We start from the raw sequence: 26,480 nt of genomic DNA, 5'->3' as shown, positions 1-26,480 counted from the left end.
AGAGTTATTTACTTTTGGGGAAAAAAAATGTTAGGTATTATAGTACTAATAATAGTAGTTGTGCTAATTATTATTATTATTATTATTATTATTATTATTATTATTATTATTATTATTAATAATAATAATAATAATAATAATAATAATAATAATAATAATAATAATAATAATAATAATAGTAGTAGTAGTAATCTAATGCATTGTGAAATACTATCCAGGCTAGCTAATGTGACAAATAAGACTTCATAAAATAATTATAAATGTTAAATACTGACAAGTAAGCAAGCTGCGCAGACAAAGGACTCCAAGAAACGCGGAGCGTGAAAGACTGACACGTGCAGCAGACAGCAGGAAACTAATGAGCAGCGAGAAACAAAGTGAAGCCTTGCGCTGTACGAAACGCAGTCTCTCTTAATTCCCTAAAGCCTGGGCCAAGGAATAGGGTAACAAATCAGGAATTTCCTTCTGCCACTCCTGCTGCTAGGAGCAAGCAAAAAACTATCAAGCAGCCCGACTCCCAAGCTCCCATTTCCGCTCTGAAAACGCAGATCAGGGCTGCTAGACCTACTTCTGCTAGCATTTCTACACGTTCTTCGTGGGTTATTGAAGTTTTCTGGAGTTTTCTTGTTTCCCCAGAGCAAATTGCTAAACTACGCCGTTAGTTTTTTTTGTTCTTTTTTTTCTTTTACCCCTCCTATCCCCACCCAAACACAAGCCTGTGAGCTGCTTATAAAAAAAAAAAAAACTCATGACGTTTACAGAAGTGGGCAAGCTGGGTTTTATTATTATGGATGCATTTGGGTACAACTTTGTAACTTGACTTTTAAAAGTTGCGCGAAGCTGTTCTGCTGCTTTATGTTTGACGTCGTGAAGAAGCGAGGATCCCAAGTTACACGTACAGATACGAGAAGGAGCAACAGGCAGCGGCTCTCAGAAGTTTGGATTGTATTCGTTCTCTGAGTGTACGGAGACGAACCCCCGTTATTTCTTTTCCTTTGGGGTGGATTGGAGTCGTGTTGTTCTCTGCACCGCTGCGATGCGTGGATGGTTTTCAGTTTCTCTGCTTTGGGGGTCTGGATTACTTCAGCACGTCCTTGGATTCAATTGAACTCACACACACACACACACACACACACACACACACACACACAGACACAGACACAGATACACAGACACAGACGCAGATACACAGAGTCGTGCGTATTTAGAATTATAAACCGAGCGTCTCCTTTCTGAAGCAGAGGGATGAACGCGGAAAGGAGAGTTTGGAAGGATGTTCTCGCTTGTAAAATGGAAACGAAAAAAATCTTGGCTGTTTTTCTGGTTCTGTATTTAGGCGTTTGTCTGAGTCACAGCCAGGAGCTCAACCCTAAAGGGAGAAACGTGTGCAGGGCAATGGGGTAAGTCAAATTAAGCAGCCGGACATGTTGCAATAAGTTGTTGTTACTTCCACGGGATGTGTTGTATATGGGCCAAACTATGGAGAAGCTTTTAGTAACACCTTTCTCTTCAAAAACGTTAACTGTAGCAACGTCACAATTACCCATACAGATATTATTTCCGGGGCATTTGTACTTTTATTTATTTATTTATTTATTTATTTGTTTATTTGTTTGTTTGTTTGTTTGTTTGTTTAGTTATCTATGCATTTATTTATTTATTTATTTATTATTAATTAGGTAGTACAAACAGCTAGGTGAACTCTCTTTTTCTAGTCTGTTCTCTGAGCTTCTCACTGTAGTGACACCCTGGTTTGCTGTCAATCACGGATGAGGTCCATGCCTCCAGATGTTCACAGCTGTCTTGTTTCCATGTCTAACGGGGCCCACACGGGGGCGCTCTTGTCACTATTGGGGTACGCGCGTAAATCAGTTATTGTTACTAAACAACCTCACTTCCAAGCAGGGTGAACGAGTGAGAAAACAGTACTGCTGTTCGTCTATAATCTGACCAGTATATAGAAATAAGTGATCACATTTTTGTTGTTGATGATGATGATAATAATCATCATCATCATCATCATTATCATCATCATCATCATCATAAAAACTAATAATAACAAAAAAACATTACTATAAAGAAAATGAACTTAATTGTATATTGTTTTAAACACATGACTAATGGTTTCCAGTGCTAAATAAAGTATTCTCAGCTCTTACTGGTCAAGCTGTTGGAGTTTACAGTAGGGGTACCCTGTTAATGATGACCTGTAGCAGCGTTGCAGGCAAAGAATCGCGTAAAACTTGTAGATTCTGTTGCCTCCCAGTCACAAAGCTACAGAACAGATTGTTATATTATAATATTATACAGGGTTGCTCCATAAATTTGGTTCTAAATAGGGGCCCCAGTAAAGGGTACCCCCAGCGCTCTGTAATTCAATTCCCCTCACCCCTGCTTCCACAGGCATTGGCGTTTCCACGTGTGTCCTAGTTTGAAGACTCACATTAGTATCTGGAGGGTGGCTGGCACTGTGATTTAGGTGGAATTCTAACTGGAAAGAAAGCAATAGGGAACTGCACTAGGTGTGGTACACCCAGAGTCCGCTCAATTTATTAATAACAAGTCAAACTGCACAAAGGAGATAAGGACAAGGCCATAGTACTGATGGTGTATTGTCCTTCTACTGACCACATGTGATAGCGGTCACTCCTTAAAAGACATCAGAAGGTGCATTTGCATGAGCTGTCAACAGAGTTCTGTTATAAATAATAGTTTACCAATTTGAAGGTATTCAGGAGCCTCAAGTGAGCAGAGTTCACATTACGATTCAGAAGCTCCTTGGTCCATCAATATCTCGTCAGTCTTGTGCTGACTGCAGTTGCGAAGTTCCTTAAACAAATACATTGAGCCATTGAGTGGAAGAGGCTCAGCTCCCCAAGCTATACATTAACCTGGAGTACATCTCCTTTCTATCGTTCCATTGTCTTTTTAACAATAGATAGCCTTGAAGAATTTTTGCAGTGCTTTACAAAGCAAACGACCTTCGTAGGTGGGCAACCAATGACACCCATTACAAGACAGAGTTTTTAACATTGGGATGATTTTCCTTAATTATTTGCCTTTTCTAACTGCCTTGTAGCCAAAATTCAGGAAGAAACTAACATGTAACCCCTAACTCTGGTGCCAAATGGCCTTAGGAAAGCAGCCAGAAGATAACAGTGTAGTGAGAATTAGCGATCTAGTTTACTAGTGCAGTTATACAGGAGCTCTGTGTCACTGTGTGTCCGGGTTTCATTTAGGAAGATATCCGCTCCACCACGGAGAGAGGGCATTAACCCCTTCTTGATGAACATGTGTGTGTTTGAGCTGCAGAACATTCTCTGAGGGCGTGCTTTCAGCTGAGCGGTTTGTTCATTTCATTGAAGACAAATAAGCAGGATGAATCGCGAGAGATGCAGCTTCTCCATTCCAGGGCAGTCCTGCCCCTGAGCCCAAGGATTTCTGACCTACAGTACCAGCACTTAGAAATACACTTCTGTCTGAAACACTGCACTATATTGTATCGTACTTTTCTAACTGACTGTTTTTCTTATAGTGCTTGTTTGAGAAGAAGCCAATCTTTTTCACTGCAACTTTGCTCCAAGGCCACATTTTAAAACATGCAATTTACAGGAGTTAAAATTGCATTTAAATGCTTCAGTTAAGTAACTTAACTTTCTGTAAAGAAGTATTTACTTAACCAATTGTTTGGATATTATGCCACGGAAGTCCCTTTTTGAAGTGTGAGGTGTAGAGCTATCCTGAGTCCTAACGTTGTGCTGTATGGAGCTGCACCGTGCTGGCTCTGCATAATCAAAGAAGACAGTTAAGAATGAGAAAAAGTGGTAAACATGTTGTGAAACAGCCCAGGTCTAGACTACAGCCTCACAGAACCCACATGGCACTGGTTTGGTGTGGTGCCCACATCAAAGCGAGCAGACTGGCGTGCTTCTCCATTCACTTGACTCTAAACAACATTTAACGCATTGGGGGTGAGGAGTGTGCTTGCCAGAGTCGCTGTGAGCGGTGGACTGTCTCATCCTGTGTCTGAATTTCAGATTACGTTTCTTTTATTAGGGTGCATTAACAAGTTAGCTGAAAGCTAGTGCAGTTTGCTCTGCAACCCTGCCGCTTCTTTAACAGCTCAGGATATTGAGAGCCACTCCTCTGTGTCAAGTCAGGAGACAGTCACATGAAGTAATGGAATGGGAAGCTACATACCTTTTATCGGGTCTTTGTATATTAAGGTTTTGAAAACATTGGCATTAGCAATGTTATCTCTGGCCCCACTTCTCTTCTGTTGATTGTTTCCTTGTATGTCATACTGTACTCCAATTTGAAACAATTTTCAGCCAGCCTAGGTGGGACTGGCCGAGTTGAAAGGTCACATTGTCACCTGATTTGAATGGAGTGAGGAAGGCGGTTCAGTCCTGGCAGTTAGGGTTCTCCAGACAAGCTCAAAGCAGTGCAGAATGGTAGCAGCTCAATATCAGAACTGCAGATCCCAGATCCACTCATGGTGATTGTAGACACCATGAAATAGTAAGGGATCCCTTTTAAAAGTTTCCCATAGTAAAAAAAATGAGTTGAATAAAGCATAGTGAAAGCATTGTGCATCCCAGAGAGGTATGGTAAAACAGGGTAAACCATGGTAAACTATGCATAGTAAGACTATGGAAAAAGCATAGGGGCGAACTGCAAAAAAAAAAAAAATGCATTTGTAAAATGGTAAACTCCTATAAGGGATGTGTTTCAAAGAAACAGTTCATTGTGTGTTGATCTGCTGGGGCTAACGCTAAACAACATTGTTTTAGCCTCAGACAGAGCTCTTCATTTGGCCCTTTCTTAAAGTAAGAAGAAACAATTTAATCAGCACATATAAAAAGCTATTTAAAGAGGAAATGACTCAGTGTATCACAAGAGCAGTCATTTCAGTTCTGGACAGCTTGCATCTGTTTTAAAGATGCTGCAATACACACGAGTTTCCTGAAGTAATAGGAATAGATCACATTTTACTGATGCAGATTTAACTATTTATTACACTGACAGCAAAAAACGTGACTTGCAGTCACACAGAAAGTATTGTGGAACTTCACTTTAGCACCCTTTTCAGCACAGGTCCACATTCCCTTCCCCTATTCCTCAGTTACAGTAAAGCAGGATTGGGCAGGCACATGTTAAAGTGTTAGCAGCTGGCACAATAATGGAATAACCCTTACTTGCTGTCCACTTCCTCTCACTATAATGGTCTCAAATGTGCAGTGATGAAAGAAGCACATGTTATAGTAAACAGGGGTTTACTTTTTAAGATAGTAACCTATTGGCAAGCCATGCTTTCAGCTCATGTTGCAATTCTTGAAATTGTCCCCAACACCCCACAGCCTTCAACCTGCTACTTCCCATATGGACTGACACACTTCCAGCCAGTAGCATGCTTTGTGAAGCGAAGCAGTAATAGACTTCCTGAGAGCAAGGCATGGAAACTGAGAAATTTCTTTAACCCTAAGTACCAGATATAATGGTGAACATACACGACTGCTAGGTGATTCTTTCAAAGCTGCACAGTTGAGACCTGTGTAGGCACAGCATGTCAGATTTATAGAATGATGTTGTAAACTGCAACCCTTTGGTCCTAGCAGAGTCTGTGGGACATGCGGGGAGCATGTACAGAGCAACATGTGAATGCAAAGTACCTCTTTTGCAGTGTGTCTCAGTGTTAATGAATGTCTCTTTCATGCTGTAGCTTCAAGTCCCCTCAGTTCGCTATGGGAACTCATTTAACAAAATAGATTATGGGTACAAGGTTACTTGCTGTATATCTTCACTTTGCTAGAAAGCTTGACCAGGAACCCAATCTTTAGACATCATTTTAGTACACTGTGTGTGCCAGCATGAAGGTGCATGAACACATGCATGCAGCTGTGTGTAAAAGCAGGAGATTTAAACAAGATGAAGTTTTAAAGCAGATTCAACACATGTTCTTTGGTTACAGGCATCCATGTCCTCATTCGAAAACAAAAATGCAAAAAATACAGTATGCAAGTTCTGCCAAAATCTGTATTTACATTTTTTTGTGTGTAGGTAGGGGAGCGATTGGATTTTTGGCAGCGCGTAGTAAGATATATTATTATTTTTTTCGTATTGCAAGTGCACAGAAGCAGAGGTTATAGGAAAATTCAAATAAACTTGGCTTGTCTTTTATGGAAAATTATGTGGGAGTTCAGACAACTGGGAACGCAGGCCTCTTGACTGCTTGCTATTTAAAAGATGGTAGCAGTTAATGATGCCGTGGAGAAGCCCTTTAATGCTTAGAGCAAAAACCAGCACACATGGAGTTCAAAGTCAAGCGCGCCTCTAATTGTTCTGTAGTGTTTGCAACTACTGGGTATTTTCTTATTCTGATGTTAATTAAGAGATTACGCTTGCTAATGGAGTGCTGTAGTTATTCCACAGCATAGCCAAATAACCCGCGAGCTGCTGAATAGTGAAATAACCAACACGCTCGAGGAGCGTTCATGGAATGTGCTGTTTGTTTAACAAGGATCATGTATGGAAAATGAAGTATGTTTAACCCTAAGCTAACTGCGTTTGGAGATTTGATTTCCTAAGATCAGGCTCCACAGCTTAGCAATGTCATTCGGAACAGTGTGATTTGTCTTTCTGTCGTTGGGTTGGAAGGAATGCATGGCAGGTTCCAAAACGAGATTCGTTTAACAAAAAAAAATAATACAAATCACTCAGCACTAGCAAATATGAAAACTTTATTTTATGCTTGATCTCTCAGCGCTTGATTGTTTCAATCAAAGGTTTTAATAAAACAGTATGTATTACCCATTACTAAGAGAATAATAATAATACAAGGTTTGTGGGTTTTCCAAGTAACTATAAACTCTGCCATCCCTACATTTTTATTAATCTCTGTTAATGGACTCTGTTACCCGATATCCGACATAATGACAGCTTGATTTGATTCAGGTTTTCTAGTCCTCACCACTCCTGAGGTCTCATTCACCACCCTGGTGCTGCTCAGGCTAGGGATGAATCGGACCGCAGTACCATCAGTAAGGATGTGGTTGCTGTATTAGAATGAATGACTGCAGTGAGGATATTGCCAAACTTCTGATTTCAGTGTTTAACGGGACAGACCTGAAATGTAGACGTGTGTGTTACTGTTGTAAATGCCAGTCGAGTCAATAATCTGCTAAAAAAAAAAAAAAAAGAAACCAAAACCAAAACAGTCAACATCCTTAATCTCTGAAAACGCTGCTTGTGTCTCTGTGTTTACTAGGAAAACCACAATAAAACACAGGCTGGTTTCACAGACCAGGATCAGCACTTCACGCACTCAGAGTACTTTATCTAAGGAACCATTGGGTTGTCTGTGAAACCAGCTGGTCAGCAATTGACTGATTGTAGCTCAAGGGTATATACTATTATTAAATAAATGAATAATGTTGGTATTTTCTTCTTGTTCAGTTCATTTGTATGCTGCCCTGGATGGAAGCAGCACGTGGATGAATGTATTACACGTAAGTATGTTAAGATGATATACAGTGTGTTCTACATGCTGCCTACTATAGGCAACTGCTGAGCACATTTTTCTGTCAACTTATGAAGCCAGCTGTTGATGGGACCATTTTCAAACAATGTTCATTGTAATGGTCCAAGCCAGAAATCTGGATTAATCTTGATTTGAGCTGCTTTATGAAAATGTCCCCTACAACAAGTTGCATGGAAAGTTGCCTGGTGTCACATGGTCTTAAGTTATTGACACATCTGATATCACTGTTATCTTAAACTGTTTTCATAATGAATGATGGGTAACAACTGGACAGTAGTAGGTTGACCCATTTTAAAAAGCACAAAGCTTTCTTGAACCAGGATAGAACTAGTATACATACCAGCCTTTTATTACTAGTGATCCCCTAAATGACTAGTGATACTAGTGATTTAGAGGAGAGAATCATGAACGTTTTCCTTAGCAAAAGCATAGCTACGTGTAGTAAAGCATAGTGAAATCACGGTAAAGCATAGGCACGCATTGTAAAGACCAGCAAGGTATAGTAAAGCATATTTAAAAACACAGCAAACCAGGGTAAACTATGGTAGATGCATAGTATAGCCATGGTAAAACTCCAAAAATACCATGCAGAAATACTGTGGTAAACTTTTAGAAGTAGACAAAACCCATTTGGCTGGGATTGTGGGACGGTTTGCTAGAAGTTAGTTGTAGCACGTTGTTATGATGAGTTTTCTATTTTAAACAATAAGAAAGACCAGTCAACATGGAAGAAAGGCCTTTTTAGTTTGCAATGCTGGCATTTGTGCACCCTGCTGAACAAGGACAGTAAATGTTGACGTACAACTGAGTGAAGTTTTCTCATGCTATCTATCCTCTCATACTGTCTATCTGCAGCCGTTTGTGAAGGGAATTTTACCTGCAAAGAGAACGAAGTGTGCGTGAGACCCAATGAATGTCGCTGTCGCCATGGATACTTTGGAGCCAATTGTGAGACCAGTAAGTGCACGGATGTGTTTTATTTAGTTTGCTTGCTTTGTATTTACCTTCCTGTGTAGCCGTTTGTTTTCCTGAAGTTTTCTCCGGGGAAAGTCAGATTTCACTTTTTCTCTATGTATTCATTTAGGAATAATTATAGTTCCTAATTCAATACACAATGTGTGTGTTCAGTGAAGCAGTCAGAGGCCCACACACCCCAAAGCAGAAACTAAATAGTGAGACATGGCAGAAAATGTTGCAAGCACATGGCTAATTTTGATACATCTTTACAACTAACCAATTAATACTTGATGTTTTTCTTCCCCTCCAGAATGCCCTGGTCAGTTCTTCGGCCCGGACTGCAAGGAAATGTGCACCTGCCACCCGAACGGGCGCTGCGACGACGTGATCGGCAAGTGCACCTGCAACCCCAACCGCTGGGGGGTCAAGTGCGAGAACCAGTGCCTCTGCCAGCGGGGGAAGTGCGACCAGGACACGGGCAAGTGCACGTGCGACACGGGCTGGTGGGGCCCCCAGTGTTCCAACACGTGCTACTGCAGCAGCAGCTCAGTGTGTGAGCAGAGCACAGGGCGCTGCATCTGCCAGCCGGGCTGGTGGGGGCGTACCTGCAACAGCCAGTGCCCCTGCAGCAACTCCCCCTGCGAGCAGTTCAGCGGGCGCTGCCAGTGCCACGAGAGGCTGTGGGGCACGCGCTGCGAGAGGTACTGCCAGTGTGTCCATGGCAAGTGCAACCAGGCCGACGGCTCCTGTACCTGCAAGCCAGGCTACAGAGGAAAGTTCTGCAGGGAACCCTGCCCCGCGGGCTTCTACGGGCAAGGCTGCAGACGCAGGTGGGTGCTGCTTGTATCAGAACCGTGATGGGGCTTTTATCAGATATATGCTCCAATGCTCGTGGGACCTAGATTTGTAAGTGCAAAGGACTATGGGAGTTTTTTCGAAAGCACTCAGTGAGTTTCTCTTTTAGATGCGGGCGGTGTAAACAGCAGCAGCCGTGCACAGTTACAGAGGGGCGTTGTCTGACTTGTGAAGCTGGCTGGAACGGCACCCAGTGTGACCAGATCTGCAACCCTGGTTTCTTCGGGGGAGAGTGCAAGGAAGTGTGCCCGCCCTGCAAAGATGGCCACCCCTGCAACCACGTGGATGGGAAATGCACACACTGCAATCCCGGCTGGATTGGAGACCGGTAACTGGGTTCATTCGCTTAAAATGGGTTTCAAGTTATTTTGTGGCAATGGGACTTATATATATGCGTATCTAAACTCCAGATCCACAGGGACCAATTTATATGATGTGTTTTTGTAGGTGTGAGATAAAATGCCCCAATGGAACGTACGGAGAGAACTGTAAAAACATCTGCAATGATTGTTTTAATGGGGAATGCCATTTCGCCACTGGAGAATGTCTCTGCAATCCGGGCTCCTATGGGACCAAGTGAGTATAAATACTTTTCTGTTCAGCTGGGGGAATATTCTGCAATGGTGGGCTCGCTAAAAGCAGTTGCCAGATGACTGTGAAAGGGCTTAATAATCATGTGTATACATACCGCAGAACTTTCAAACTACATTGACTAAGCAGGGGACCCGTAAACATAATTCAAGGTCCATTATGACAGACAGGCTCATGTTGGCATAAGGTCTGTTTAATATGATAGCTAGAAAGCTACTACCACCTTGCAACAAAAGTGAAATTGGTGAAGCCACCTTACATGCTTCCAAACAGCTGAGTTAGTATTGTTAATCCACGTGTAAATAAAATGCAATGTCACAAAACGGTGTCACACATCAGTCTTTGGTCCTATAATATCGCATTCTTTTATGCAGTAACTCCAATAGTAAAAACATTGACAATAGCTTATGATTTAAACTACACGGTAGTTGTTTTTTCTTTTCCTATCTCAGAATCATTTTGAACATGTGTAAGCTGTCTGAGTATATCACATATCTAGCAGAACAGCCCAGTTTATTATTGACCATATGTATGTTAGCAGCTGATTAGAGGTTGTTGCCATGATGCTGTAATCATCTCCCTGCAAGTTAAGATTTCTTCAAGTTCTGGTCTAGGGCAGCAGTGTGGAGTAGTGGTTAGGGCTCTGGACTCTTGACCAGAGGGTCATGGGTTCAGTCCCACGTGGGGGACACTGCTGCAGCAAGGTACTTTACCTAGATTGCTCCAATAAAAACTCAACTGTATAAATGGGTAATTGTATTTAAAAATAATGTGATGTCTTGTAACAATTGTAAGTCACCCTGGATAAGGGCATCTGCTAAGAAAATAATAATAATAAACCGAACAATGACAAAGAAAACCCCAAGAGGTTCCCCCCCCCTCCCCCCCAAGCTGGAGACAACACAAAATTATTAAAAAAATAAAGCTGTCTAGTCTTTCATCCAGAGGTCACATAATTTACATCCTGAAGGACGGTTGTTTGTGTTTATTATGTTTTCCAGTCAGACACAAGCTATTTTTCTCACTGCCCTTTTTATAACTTCTGCTGGAATCTCAAGGGCATAGCCACTGCTCTCGGGCACCTCAGACAGTGATGAGTCAGGGTCCCCCCGAGCCAGTCTGCTCTACTTATTTATTTCATAGTCTTCTTCTTCTTCTTCTTCTTCTTCTTCTTCTTCTTCTTCTTCTTCTTCTTCTTCTTCCCTTACACTAAGCCTTTTTTTTTGTTCTGTTTCCTCTCCACAGCTGTAACATGACTTGCCCAGCCGGTCAGTATGGAGTGAACTGTGCCCATGCCTGCTCCTGCCATGAGAATACCTGTAACTCCACCACTGGGGAGTGCTTCATGCGTGAGCCTACTTTATTACCTCATTTACCGTGCTATGATTCCCTCACTGAGATTGTAAAGTCTGCTGTCCCTTATTCAGGGATACACAAGGGTTTCTTTAGAGCCTCTGTTTATACAATAGTGATCCATTTAAGACACATCCTCAGTTACCCTTGAGAATGAAGCTTAACTTATTCCAGCTACTCATCAGCTATAAATTTGCAGTTTGGTAAAACGTGACCTTTTAAATTGTTTTCTAAGTACGATCTGGGCAAAGGAGGTAAAAACTCAATATTTTTAGCTTGTAGTAAAAGCTGGGCATGCACCAATATTTGAAAGCTAATCTATTTAGACAGCGATGAGTGGCATTCTTTACAAATCCCAGAGAATCCAAATTCAGGGTTCAGGTTCATGCTCAGTCCCAAAAACTGGTACATTTAGATTTATCTATAGCAATAACTACACAACCATAATGACGTACACATGTGCTTTTATAGATAGCTCTAGCTGTGAATACACACCCAGCAGACTTGACGTTGCTACCAGAAGATCTCCCCTCTTTCTCACGGCTGTGTTTGTTGGCTGGGTTCCCCCTGTCCGCGAGCGAGGGTGGAAGGGGATGGCTGTGTGTTCTCCTGCTGAAAGGAAGAGGGGATTTATTGGGATGTGAGGTCAGCTGAGGTCACGTGGGCGGACATGCAGGGAAATCCAGGGCAGAATGATGATGTCACAGTGTCAGAGCTTCACAAGCCCTTCCTTGATCCAGCTGTGAACACAGGCGGTGAACTTTAGCCTTGCGCAACAATTCATTGACAGGAGCAGAGCTTGGAGCCAAGTTGCTCAATGAAGCCGTATTCTTCCTAACTTCGTAAAGGATTCTCAAGGGCTTTTATTGCACTTCCATAGAAATGCCGTCCAGCTGCCTTGGTTTAATTTGAACTGTAACAAAGGCACAAAAGTGCCAGCCCTTAATAGAAATCCTTAGTACCGGTAAACAGGTAGTACAGAATCAATTTAGCCTTGCAACCTCTTCACGATCAGTTTCTACTACAGGGTTAGGGTTAGGGATGCAAAGGGTTTGCAGTTTAAAAGTAATAACTGTACACAGTAAGGTTGTGGCCTTTTAGACACAGCATGGCTACAACGGTGCTTGGGACTGGAGTCTATTCTGTTATTATGAATCACTGGACTGCTGTATATGTTGGGGTAAAATATACATTATCTAAATTCAAGGAAAATACCAATAATTCCCACAGTAGGTATCACACAAATGATGACTGTGAGTAATAGCCAAAGTTTGCGCGGCTCAGTGAACGCTTTGCTGTTTTTTTTACAGAACCCAACCAGAGAATGGGCGTGATTGCAGCGGGGGCGCTAGTGATCTTCCTCCTCATCCTCCTCCTCTCACTCTTGTGCTGCTGCTGCGTCTGCCGCAAGAAAAACAAGAACGAGTAAGTCTGGCTGGGTGTCTTGAGAACATCACAGCGCAGGGAGACCCCGGGTGCAGGGAGACCAGCGTTCACATATCAGCTCGCTTCTTTACACATTTTAAACAGTCGAGCAAAAGTATTTATTTGTTTTTTTTTTTAATCTAAATTTGCACCAATATCATGAACACATCACTGACAACGTATTACTCCAGTTAATAAATGATTGCTCTACATTGATTGTTTATTGCATGAAATTATAACTTCCTAAAAAAAAAAATTACTAAAATGTTCATTGCAGCAAGTATTTTGATTATGAAGGAATAGCGAAGCAACCATGTTTTTATGCAGAGGTGACGGACATGTACAGCTGGCGTGTACATTATATGTTCCACATTTTCGTGAACTGTGTTCCTTTTTATCGTGGGTCCTTATGCTTTAATTATTTTCATTTCCTTGCAGCCCAGAGCATGACAACTCTGCGAACAGCAAGAAAGCTCGAAGACGGCTTTGCGGCAGGTTCAGCAGGATCAGCACCAAATTCCCCCGGATTCCGCTGAGACGCCAAAAACTGCCAAAAGTTGTGGGTGAGTCCAAATGATTTTCAATTGTCAATTCCTCTGTTCCTCAGAAAATCTCTGGTTTTAGATCAACTGTGGTTTTTCATGGCCATCCAAGTTCTGTTATTGATCTCCATTATAACTCTGTCCAGGGCTGTTATATAGCCATGGTTTATAGCATGATATAATAACAAAACCAACATAAAGGCTGGAGGATATGGCTAGATTAATCCAGCACCAGCACACATTAGGTTCTGCAAGCTGTTATTGTTAGTTGATTCTGTTTTCTCCAAGGCTGGTCTATGTCAGCGATGCCCATCATCCTAATAATTGCTGCCTTTTGCTCAGTGATTGAAGCCTGGCATGGGAGGTTTGCCATTGAACTGAATCTAAACTGAAATGTACTGAGCCTACTGTATGTGCTGCAGATTGTTCTGCACTGGCATGTATTTCGATGCTGTGGAATGATCAGAGTATTTATCAGTGGCTACAGAACCTGAACCTTTACATCTCCTGTAGGGAGAGTCTTAACACCTTGCCTCCTCCCTGGCCCATCAAAATGAATAAGCAATGTCATCATGGAATTGCCTTTCAGAATCACAAAGCAAACTATATACATTTCTAGCTGAACTGCACCCTCTATCCATGAGGTGTGATTGCATTGAGCCTTGGTCTGCCCGACCTCCAGAGCTCAATCCAGTTTAAGCCATATGGTATGAACTGGACAGACGTCTGGGGTTAAGGCTATCCCAGCCTGCAACACTGCACGCACTGTTTGAGGTTTTGGAAGATGAATGGTTACATAAATATTAGTAGCTAGCTAGCTAGATATATTTATTAACGCAGCATATTTTGGATGTAGCTAATGAAATGTTTTCATTGTAGAATAATTTTTCCACTGAAAAGAGAGTTGAAAATGTCTGTTTTTATTGCCAAATGGAGTATGTTATTTAATTTGAAAGGAATGCTCTGGTTGCAAGCCTTATTATTCTTGGCAGTCTGCACGTGCCATGTGTTCATATTATTACAAGCTTAAACAGTCCCGTTTTCAAAAAGGAGCCGAAGAGCGAAGAGCTATATTATTAAACGATGGGGGGGGGTTAGTGGTGAGGAGTGATGGTTTATCAAAGGCTGCTGTGTTGGTCCGACTGCATAGCTCCTGTTTGGGGCACTTCTGTATTCGTGTGTTATTGGTAACAGGGTTGCAAATTTTAACACCTCGCATGGCCTGTCGGTTGTGTGGATTTCAGGTATTGGAGGGGAATCTGGTGCTGGTCTGGTTTCCCCCAGTGTTTTAATTTGCGATGCATTGTCTTTATCATGCCCCACACTTGCTGGTTTACCAGGCTATTCTCTAAACACTGCAGTCACTGTAGTTGGGAATTATGTTGTCTGAGCATTGACTTGTACCAAATTTACTGAGCATAGCACTGCAGTCCTGGAATGCATGAGAATACATATTTGCTATGTGGGTATTTTTCAAAGCGTATGGAAGTGCATGGCAGTTAACACTGATGGGACTGTTTCATTAGCTATAACCCCTTTCACTGGTTCATTGCTACCCAGCACCAGGTTTCAGCAGCTTCTGGGCAGTATTTGTTTAACAGTAAATATCAATGTAAACAACAGTCAGTTGACTATAGAATTGTACACAGGGGACTTAACCAGATGCTGAACCAACATTCTAGTTTTTTAGACGAGTACTCTGAATACCTCAAGCCACACAATAAGAGTATTAAAACAGATACAAACAATGGAGGGGGGGGGGGGTTCAATAGCTAGCAGATGTTACAGATTGCAAGCTTAACACTTCATAATAGAAAGAATGAGACTGCAATAAAATGTCGGCCAAAAAAGAAAAAAAAAAGCTTTTGTTTCAAAAAATGTAATTATGAGGTTAAGAAAACAATGTGTACTTTTGTAAAGCCTTCAGGGTAAAAAAAAATAATTCACCTCGAGTCAGTCTGGCCATTGTGCCGCGTATTACAAATTACAGGAGCGCTTCATCGCTGCATATGATTAGTGATCTGACACAGAAATGAAAACCTGGTGAAGAAGTAAGCACGGAGCATCGGGTATGATGTGCTTCTTCTGAAGAGCCGTCAGGCTCGGAATTGCATGTGCAACGGCAGCTGGAATCACACTGTGCTTGAGTGTCTAAATGTGTTTTAGAGATAAAAACATGCAGTGCTAAGATAACACCATGCATGCTCTATAATCACTTTGTACAAGGAATGGACATAAAGTCTAGTATGTGCTCTTTTTTTTGTTTCCTGCAGTTGTTGGGAAGTTGGGAAGAAAACGATAAAAAAAGTATCATAAATAAAACATTTGTGGGGGAATATGGAACCAGTAAAAGTAATCATGTCAATGTAATCTCACTGGGCTACCCTTCTGGCCCGTAGCCCACATCCGCTGAGCTGAATGCCTCCTGCCCTGTCCTGCAGCCTCCTCAGTTCTGCGTCTTCTCTGTCTGTTTGTGTCGCTCTGCTTTCCTCATTCCCTGCCTCTGCACTGAACTCTCTGTTGTTTGAAAGCCTCTCCTCACAGGGAACCTGAATCCCGCGCATTCCACAGGGGGGCCTCCGGGCCTCCCACAGGAAGTGGCCACATTTATCCCAGCCTGTGTCAGCCCCATGATTTATCCGGCGCAGGGTCAGTAGCAGCAGATGTGTTGAGACACAGGGAGGAGGCTGGAGGAAATGCTGCACTCCTGAGAGCTTCTCTCCAGTTGCTCAATTCGTTCTCCCCTCCTGATAAACACAGATCCAGCTTTCTTTCTTTGTTGTTTTTGGTTAAGCAGCTGGTATTTTCAGTGTGATAGTTTTACCGTCTGGCAAGCTTTGAGTTCCACATTGTCACCTCTTTCCTCTAAATGAAATATCGGAGGCTGCTCTCCCTGCTCATTGGATCAGCCTGGCCTGTCACAGAATTCGAACAGCACTGCCTAATGTGGACACCTGCTGTGAGAGGCTAGGCTGAGCAGCTGTGTTTTCCCACGGCTGGGTCATGTCAATGCTTTCCAACAATATCTATGTCTAGTGCTGCATTAAAGGGAAAAGGACAAGGAGGGGAGATAGAAGGTCCAATTTCAGACACTCCCCCTTCAGATAGTAAATTAACTTTACATTCAAAACTAATGCGTTCAAGTTTGCTCATTCTTGTTTTCAAACTGGATTTGAAATGGATGCCACTTTGATTCTTTTTACATTCCAAAATAATCCAAAATAAATAATACTGAATGGATGCATTTGTGACACAAAATGCAAAAGAATTGGTCAGTGGGCTTGCTAATAACGAAATAATGTAAATAGAATATATTCTGAACCCGTCAGTGCAAGAAAAATAATTTCTTGCACAATGCAAAGTTACAGTATGCATTATTTTCAAAGGCTTAAAACATAAAAAAAAAAAATACTTCCCAGTCCATATAATGTCTGAGATACATTTTTTTAAAAAACCAGCAATGCAATAACATTTTAGTTTAGTTTAGTGATGGTAATGAAAAACAGCAAACAGTAACTCTTCAGACAAAGCTGCAGTGACAGCACTAGGCAAATGTGGATGCCATTATGTGATCAGCAACATCCCAAATGTGCATCTTCTAAAACCATGAACAGAGACCACCAGGACGCATTTCACTTAGGATTTCAATCAGGTCTCGTGGGGCAGCCATGGGTGTCCTAAACAAGGTCATTTCCACTGTGCCACCCAGTGCAGTGCTGCAGGACTAGGAGCGGAATGTCAGGGGGCTACAACAGCCCCACCCCAGACCCCGACAGTTGTTACTGACAGCTGCTAGAGAGCTCTGCAGTGAATACGAAATTAAACAAAAAAACATATCTCCCCCAGAGAAATTTCACTGTAGGGTTTTCAAAACAAAAAGAGACATGTTTCATGTTATTGCCAAGTTAACAGGCATGTCCTGTGTGGTCACGCCAAAATACCATCTGTGGGTGAATGGCTGGTTTCAGGTCGCTATGAAACATCCACATCAAAGGAGCTTTGCAGGAACAGAAAGGGCTCCCTGCGCTCCCGGCTTATACACAGTGTCTGGCCTTACCACCCATGCAATCTTTGGTATCGTCCTTGCATGTTTTACAATGTGGATATTCAATTAAAATAAAAAACAGTATAGAATTTTGAGTTGCCTTGCAAAGCATTTGTACAACAGATGGTATGATTTCCTTATAATGTTACTGTTCAAAATGCACACATGTTACCGGAGGAGAATGCTGGTGTAACGTTGGTCTTCTGCTGTTTCAATTCTAGGGATTTAAAAAGTTCAGGGTCCCCATGTTGAGCGAGTACGAAGGCAGTAATAAACTACAGTAACGGCATAAAGCCAGCAAGCAGGGCGTAGCAGTTGAACTGTTGTTCTTGCAAGTTGTATACAGTTTCTTGCTAGTTGTATACATTAAAATAAATGTATTCCTGTCTGAAGATTTGCCAGCGAGCTTGATTCAAAATAGGGTCTTTCATGAAGTGTCTGCTATTGAGGAAGCCAGGGAAGCTGTTGCTCGGTTTACGTTTGAAAAAACAATATTTTTTTACTTGTATCGTAAATTATGAAGAGAGTATGAAAAAAAAACTTGGGTTTTCAGAAGACTGTACAAACTGTAGGTCCTTTGGTCTTGCAGTTTATGGCATCTCTTAATCTCCTTGCTTATGCATTCCTCTCAGATAATGGACTCCCCAGACACTTTACATAAAGTGTCAGAAAGTCCAATGTAATTATGTGTGAAGTAAAATACTATTCCTGAAAGTAACGCTCAGTTCATGATCAATGGCACATGGTTGTAAAGTGTTTGTATTAGTGGTAGTATTTCTACTAATGTTTATGGGTTTTTTTTGTATCTCAGTTGCTCACCATGACCCTGAGAATACGTTCAACTGCAGCTTCATCGAGCCTCCTTCTGCAGTGGAGCAGCCCTCCCCCTCCTGGTCATCGCGGGGCTCCTTCTCATCCTTCGAGACCAGCGACGATGGACCCGTCTACTGCGTCCCCCATGAAGGTAGAGAGACACTCCCCTGTTTGAGTCATTCCTGCTGCTTGGGTTGCTAAAGAGAGACAACAGCTAAAATGACTCCTTCTAATAGACCGTGTCTCCACAATCACAATGCTAATTAGTTGTATAAACAAAAACAGGAAATGTTACTAAGAGCAAAAATGTTCCAGGGCAACCTTCCAAAAGTGGGACTGAAACAGGAAAGACCGGAGGGAAGCTTTGGTCTGACATAAAAAAAATATGGGATCTTGCATCAAATACTTTAATCTGACTAGTGGGAGGATTGAGGACGAGACAGGAAGATGTATAGATAAAGCTGGGGGTTTAGTCACTGGTTGCAGGGCATTGCACGATTCAGTTCTGCAGCCACTGAGTTCATATTGTTCTAGCTTGTAGTTTCTGTCGGTAAACTGGCTTATATGTCAAGAACACTTAAATACGATGTCTTTTCTCTATTCAGAATCTATGTCCGAAAACAAAGAGAAGGGAAGCTCCCACGTGGTGGAGAAGATAGCTCCACCGATCAGCGAGGAAGATGCTGGGGAGTACACCTCTTTGAAGGACACAGGGAAGGCCTTGCCGGGGGACACCAGCGAAACACCCTTGCTGAAATCCTCTGACAGCGAGGGATCCACAAGTGGCTCAGAATCCACCAGCGGGGCTCTCTATGCTAGGATCGCCAGGCTGTCCAAGCAGTCCGAGGATGAAAACAGCAGCAGCAATGTCAAGGGCAACGGCAAACCTCCGTCACCAGAAAGAGCCAAGCCTCGCCCTCCGGACCCTTCCACCAAGCCCAAAGTCTCCTGGATCCATGGCAAGGTTGGAAACGGCCAGAATCCAGAATCCAGCCAGGGCCCTGTGCCCACAAAGGACAAGAGGAGAAGCCACAGTGAGACCTCAGGGAAGAGTGAGGAGAAGCACAGCAGCAGGACCAAGGAGAAAGGAGCCAAACACAGCAAGGAGCAGAGCTCACCTGAGGGCAAGGGCTCAGAAGAAGCACACTCCCCAAGCAAACACAAATCGCACAAGACCAGGGCTGGCCAGGAACAGATGGAACACATCAACGGGGCGGTCCAGAACGCTTTAAAGAAGATCGGGAACTTTCACGGGGACAAGAAAGGCAGCGAATCCAAAGAGGTACCTAAAAGCCCCAACAAGTCCCGCTCTGAGGTGATCCACCCTCACATGAATTCTGAAGCTGCCACTTTGCTGGCCGCCCAGTTGAAGGAGAAGACCCAGAGCATCAACCGGTGCGAGGGTATGACGAAGCAGAATGGTGTGGCCTCTCCGCAGTCCCACAGGGAGAAGCCCACCCCTCCTCAGAAGACCAAACGCTCTGCGCCCGCTGGGCCCAACCACAATTCCAGCAAGCCTCTGCTGCCCACTTCCAGCAGCCTGCAGAAGATAGTCGTCCCAGTTTCAGAGACGATACCTTCAGAAGCAAAGAACCCAGAAAGACAGGACTTGAATAACCTTAAACAGGACGGAGGAGACCCTACACCCAAGAAGACTCCCATCAAAAAGCCTCCTAGAAAGAAAGGTAAGGAAGGAACCTTGGACTCTCACCCAAAGACCGCAATAATGCCACCTCAGATGGTCAAGTAGAGGAAATATAGACCTTGTCATTCTTCCAAGTTTGTCGAATGATTTTTTTTTTTGTCTTTTGTTCAACTGACTCTTTAACAGCTCTTTTCTTGAAGGACCAATGAAAAAAAAAGTTGTTCAAAAGGATTTAATAATGTGGAGGTGATATCTTTTTTTCCAATGTGTACGCCATACAGTTAAAAGGACCAGATTATGCAGACTATATTGCCTGCTGAATTAAGCAGTGATTGTTGGACTACTCTTTTTTCATTATTTTTTAAATCATTAAGACGTCAGAGAGACGGATAAGGATAAGGATACGCAGACCATTCAGTATTACAAGGATTACAATGTCAGTACTATTTTTGTTGTTTGTATGTTGTTGTTTTTTTTGAAAACTTCTCTTAAACCTGCAATATTCTAAGCATTCACTGTTATCTTGAGCTGCCAAAGGTTTCGAGATCAGCGTCGAGGACAGTAAACGAACAGCAGTGAGGAATCTGCAGTGTTTTATTTTTCAGTTTTGTATGTAATGTATCGCCAGTCACATGCTGGTTTCAGAAATATGATATTTCATACATCAACACTTATCTACGTGTATCTAGTGGCCATGGTTTTGGTGATTATTGGTTTTGAAGGTACAAAAACTATTTATGCTCCTTGCTGTATTCAATCATAAACTTACCTTCCTTTCCAGTGCAAATATCACTATCAATGTGAACCATTTCCAAAAGCCACCCGATATTACAGACAGTCATAGTTGGATCTTTGTCAAAAACGTTGATATTTTCATTTCGGATATGGACCCGTTGGAAGGCTGTTTAGCAGTGTTTCTGACATGGATTAAAATTCCCTCTCTTCTGGTAATTGTATTTAGTTTTCTTTATAGTGAGATTCTTATTATTCTTCTTATTATTCTTCTTATTATTTGTCTGCAAATTGGTGCTCCACAGGCCTCCATATAAAGAATGTAAAAGATCAAATGCTTAGCCAACAGCCTAAATGATTATATCAGGTTATTCCACAGTCCCAAGAAGTGGTTTTTGACATTCAGTTGGGACAAATGGATCATTTTTAACAATTTGGAGTGCAGAGTTTCAATCATTGTCTATATCTGTGTTTTTTTGCCAGTGCTGTTTTATTCCAAAAGCAGTGTGATACTTAGGCTTTACTTCATGCTGGGGTACTGTAATCAAGTCCAGAATGCTTCACTGTGTCAATGCTAAGAGGCAATAATACAGTATGCTGCTTTTACATTCACCTGAAGCAGGCACCTAGAAAAGTGCTGATCGCATTTCACAAAGGGTCCCGTTCTAACAGTGACCTTAGCCAAGACCCTCATTACTCCTTAGACACCTCTCAGCTCTGAGAAACGTTTCTGTTGGTAGGACGTTTACCACCGTCATTCCCACTCTACTCTAATGACTTTGTATTTTGGGCTATTGCAAGAAGGCAGGTTTAATGTGTTGCATTTGTAGTGGGTGGCTATAGAGACTGAAAGACTCCCAATACCCCTCCTTTGACCTAATGTCTGTATCCACCTATTTTTCTATTTAGGTATGTGCTGGTCACTGTACAGATGTGGAACACAGTTCTTCTGTCTAGATAGACACCTGCTGCAAGGGACACTGTAGGAAAACCCAAATGCCCTTAACCACCTGCAGGACAATAAATGCATTACAACACATTACGTTCTGTGAAATTAGACCCCCATTGTTTCCTCAAAGGTCTCACTTTGATCATGCAACCTATAGAGTGAAAGCCTGTGTCGGGATCTAACCCTCCCTTTGAAATACAGTGCAGCTGAGGACACTATATGATCAATATGTTATATCCGCTGTACCTACCCCTTAATGCAGAATAACAAGCAATATCAGAACGCAATAAGAACAGCAATTTCCATGAGTGTTCGGTCAATAAAATGCAGCTGTCAAAATGCTAAATATATTCTTTTAAGGGTTTAAGGATCTTATTTGTCTTTGGGTACGTCAATAAGGCTCCTACTGTACAAAAAGTAAACAGAGGAACTACCCTGTATCTCTTCTTTGACAATCAGACTCTTTGACTGCTATGTGAATGCTAATTGAGTGTGTTAAGGTACAGCTGTTTTCTGGACTGTAAGCTGTCATGTGTTTCTCTGTATAAAGATGTCTTTTTTTGTTTGTATCAGTATTATTATAAATGTGCATAAGCAGTGCTTATTGATATAATTCCATGGCTGTTCCTTGTTATTAGATTCCAGTGTCGATAAGCTGGCTTTGGTGTTTTATTCTGGTGACTTGCATTATTTACATTTAAACTCCTGATGAAAGACAGTAAAGGCTGGAAGTTGAAAACATGCTCCTTTTTTTGGTTTCTCAAATGGTATTTGAAAAGGATCAACACGTTGACATGGAATTGGGAGTTTAATAGCGGATCAAAAATATTGACACATCAGTTCAGCCCCATTGTTCTCTTAAATCCTTTGGGACATATTCATTGAGCATGTTAGTGGGGTGTTTACATTTAGATGTGCCTGTGAGTTAAGTCTGTATAAAGGGGCTTTCAAAACAATGCCAACCAGTGTTCATAAGACTACAGCGTGAGCAAAATTATCAGGGGGACATTTTAAAATACGTACCCTGCCAAAAAATATTTTCTGGTTTAGAAAATGCCTTATTTTATGATTTTGGAACCAGGTGAAAAATCAGTTATTATTTTAACCTTATTTAAGAACTATATTCTTAATTTGTTTTCTTATTTTAGGAAACCATGCTTGATTTGTTTTTTTGTTTTTTCTTAATAAGAAAGCTCGTTTTTTGGCAGTGGAATATAAGAAAAAAAATATGATTATATTCAGGAATAGAAATAGTAAAACAAACAAACAAAAAAAAAACCCTTCTGGAAGTTTGTTGATTTCTGTCAGTTTCCTCAGCGGGTCCTTCACTGCCGTGGTAACCAAACCACACAAGGCCTTCACCAGAGAAATGCATTCCAACTCTTGATAGCAGGATGGCTGGCTTTAAAAAAAATGTGCTTCAATGTGATTATCGCATGCTTATCAATTCCAGTGCCAAACAGAGGCCAGACATAGAAAAATAATTACTGACTGCCGCATGGTTTCCCTTCAGACAATAGCAAGTCTTGACAAACTGCCCTTTAAAAAGCTGAATTACATTTTGCACCCCTTTTTGTGCATACAATGTTACAAGACACAAGATGTCTTTTACTATTTCTTCAACATGAACAGTTTTATTTTCCTTTCACAAAAAAATATTGAGAAACGGTTAAACGCACAACATTTATTTTTTTTTTTAAACACAGCGCTTTTATTGACTCAGATTTACCGTGCTGCTCTATAATGACACTTTAATTGAATTTGTGTGTTTATTTTATAATTACAGCTTACAGCAACCGGTCCTAGAAATATTGTGTTGCTAGAAAAGCCACACTGCCAGTCACAAGCCTTTTTAAGCAACGCCACTCTTAAAATAATTGCTGTTTTACAGCTTCCAGTCTACTCCTGGCTGCCCCTTTGGAAATCAGAGTATCTATTTAACCAGAGTTTGCTGCGGTCAAATCAAACCGGCAGAGAAATTGGAGCCACTGGCCCACTGCTGGGCTTCACGTCAGGACAAGAGGCCTATTCATGGCCTAACAGTCAGAGCTCTGTACACTTGTACCATGTGCCGAGTATTTGTACTCTTCGGGGGGAGAAAGGGGGCATGGCGGCAAGGAAACAGAAAATGTGGATCATGTGGTTTATAATTGAATCCAGACCGCGGTGTGCAACGCTGCTGTCAGCATGTTTTTGATGCCTGTTTTTTTTTTGTTTGTTTGTTTTTTGTTTTTGTTTAAACACAGACTAAACAAACCAAAAATTCCTCTTCAACTTGGTTCTCATGGAAAATCCTATGTCTGGAAAGCAAAGGAATGGGGCTGACAGCAATCTTCCAAAATGGAAGCGCCTCAACACTTCTCAACAGCCATTTTAGATACGCTGCTGGTCAGACTTTGGATACACTTCAAAATACAGTTGTATTAACTATACCGTATTTACCATTTATAGTGACTATAATTCTCTAATGGACAACATGTGCAACTTTAACCCTACCCCAGTCCCAACAGAAACCTGCCCTCGGTGGACCTCAGGGTGTTTTGATGCATTTCTCATAAGGTCTAGTGCACGGTTATTTTTGCCTCTTGACTTTTTACAAACGTCTACATGTAAAGCATAATTAAATTAAAATACAGGTGTATCAAATGGCACATGACGAGAATAACAGCACACAATAGCAGATTACTTTAGTGCCTCCACTATCAGTGTTACAGCATTAGTGTCAGCTGGCATCACAGGCACAGCTTTAAGGACCACTGCCTTAATTTAACCATTCAAATGATTCAGATATTACTCTTATGAAAGCCTATAGAAAAATCTTTCTCTTGGCCATTATTATACTTGTCAGAGAATATCTCCTTATGAGCACTATTAACCCACAAGCAGTAAACATATAAAGAGAACATACAGAGAAATAAGGCATTTCCCACATAGGCACACATGCTTTTATTCACAATAGTATCATAACTTCGAATCGTCACAAGGTTTTAGTTCTAGAATGACATGTTTTTGGTAAGTACTGTAATACACTTTCCACAATTAAATTCCACAGATTAAAGACTTTTTGTTTGTTTGTTTAGTTTCATGAGAAAACTTTACAAACTTAATTTTGCCAAGATACGGCAGTCAAAGTTCAGTAGAAAGGGTAGAAAAAGAGAAATTACTTGTTTGCTGCCAAGCGAAACATATCCTGGAGCCTGGCTTGTAATCAATTGCCAGGTTTCAGAAACAACTAGGCCTTAAGAGAGGCCTGTAAGTAAGCCAGCAGCCTAATGAGATCTCCTGGTTACTATGGTAGCGGACAGAGCATGCGATCCACATCTGGTAGCTATTTTAGCTCAAAAAAAAAAAAAAAAGAAGAAATTTATGTGGGGAAAAAAGGCAAATATTTTCTGCAAAGCAAAGCAGAATCAAAGCCAGGGTAATTTAACACTTAAAAAGACGTTGAAAAACATATTTAATTTGGGCTAATTTTTCGGAAAAAATCCTTTCTTTTGCTATACTGGAAAGAAAACCAACGTAACTATTCTATAGGCATTTGCTTGTTATGTGGGTTAGAATGGGATTGATATGAGCGTGCACAATAATTGGAAAACACTTTGAGGAAGAAATGGGATTAACAACATGGACTGAGAGGGAAATAAACAGTATTGCCATCCACACCTCTGCAGAAATCATGAGACAAACTCTTAGAAATCAAGAGATTTGTCATTCAATTCGCGAGATTTTATTTTTCAAAACATAAACCAATATTTCAATGCTAAGAGACAACCAATATTCTCAGCTGTTTTTTAAACCTTGTTAACAACAGCTTATATTGTGCCAATAAGTGTGAATTGTAGAGGATTCCCTTGTTTCAAGGTAAAATGACCTTAATAGAGACCTGGTCCTGATAGTGAAAGATCTTCATGGATTGACAGCATACTGGTCAGAATGGGTTTCTGTAATGCAGCTACTAAAGCAGCTTTTACATGTGATCACTCAACCAAATCCATTCAATTGGATTGCTATACAAAAATAATCAAGATCCATCAGTGATTCTGAAGGCACACCAGCCTCTTTCTCAGTTATCCCAGTTCTCTCATTAAACATCTGGTTTGGATTATCCCACCTTCTCTAAGTAAGACCGCTGGTATGGAGTCTGACTTTGACTAATGGTGGTTCAAGGGTAGATTGGATAAGGAGAGGTGTGAGTCGGAGTGTGAGTCAAATGTATAGGTTATCAGAAACAAATCCCTCTGTAACTAATGCAGAATCCCTGCTTCAGACTTCACTGTTTACTACCGCTTAGACATGACCATCTTCTTATAAGACTTTTCCTGTTAATTTCACGTTGATTATTTGAAGATATCACAGGCATTTGAAACCAGCTTTTAGAAAACACATTCCTAGCTACCAGTATTCAAACCTAAACCCCAGATCGTCAGACCTACTGAACATGGTGAATGGCAGTGAACTTCAAATTTTGGAAACTTTTCATTAACATTACAGGTTCTGGCAGCAGAACACCCTGGGAGCCCCGATAGGGATCAAAGCTAATCAATAACACCTTGAAGGGAAGTGCAATATTAGCAGTTTGCTGTTTGAAGTTTTTGGAAGTATCTAACACTATGCCATTGCTCGGATTATCCCATTGAGAGAAGCCACTGCAACTTCCTGTCAAACAGATCCATTCACTACGCAAAGCCTTCATTTACTGAAAACATCTGGAAGAAAATTCTCTCACCCCACATGAAAGCCAAAAATGAGGCAGGAAGTCACACTGCTTCCTGAACCCTGAACTTCCTGTGAAATAACTCTTGAAGACAACAAACGGTGTTTGTAGGCAACAAAATGTGTAATAATTTTCTATTTATATCGGCCAGTTATAATAATATTGCTACCAGTAATGCAAGACCAATTACTGTTAGCATTTTTGTTAACCTTTTCCAAGTGTTGTTTTAAAATGCCCCTTTAACACCCTTCTGATTCAGGTCTCACACAGTGGAACGCTGGAACACTGGAATGCTGGAACACTGGAACACTGGAACGCT

The 26,480-nt window shown here is 41.5% G+C and overlaps 1 protein-coding gene across 1 annotated transcript; it reads left to right on the top strand.

Moving 5' to 3' along the window:
• The first annotated feature begins 385 nt into the window (after positions 1-385).
• On the top strand, positions 386-22,186 carry LOC117427108 (scavenger receptor class F member 2-like). Its single transcript, XM_034045487.3, has 11 exons — positions 386-1,400; positions 7,456-7,508; positions 8,396-8,497; positions 8,808-9,327; positions 9,462-9,680; positions 9,800-9,928; positions 11,189-11,292; positions 12,607-12,721; positions 13,160-13,284; positions 18,120-18,272; positions 18,727-22,186. The coding sequence occupies exons 1-11, from the start codon at positions 1,246-1,248 to the stop codon at positions 19,869-19,871; spliced, it is 2,820 nt and encodes a 939-aa protein (XP_033901378.1). The 5' UTR covers positions 386-1,245; the 3' UTR covers positions 19,872-22,186.
• Positions 22,187-26,480: the final 4,294 nt, after the last annotated feature.

This window comes from Acipenser ruthenus, chromosome 11, assembly GCF_902713425.1.
Source record: "Acipenser ruthenus chromosome 11, fAciRut3.2 maternal haplotype, whole genome shotgun sequence".
NCBI classification, from domain to species: Eukaryota; Metazoa; Chordata; class Actinopteri; order Acipenseriformes; family Acipenseridae; genus Acipenser; species Acipenser ruthenus.
The sequence above is the reverse complement of the archived record's forward strand: the minus strand, read 5'-3'. Positions and strand labels throughout refer to the sequence as shown.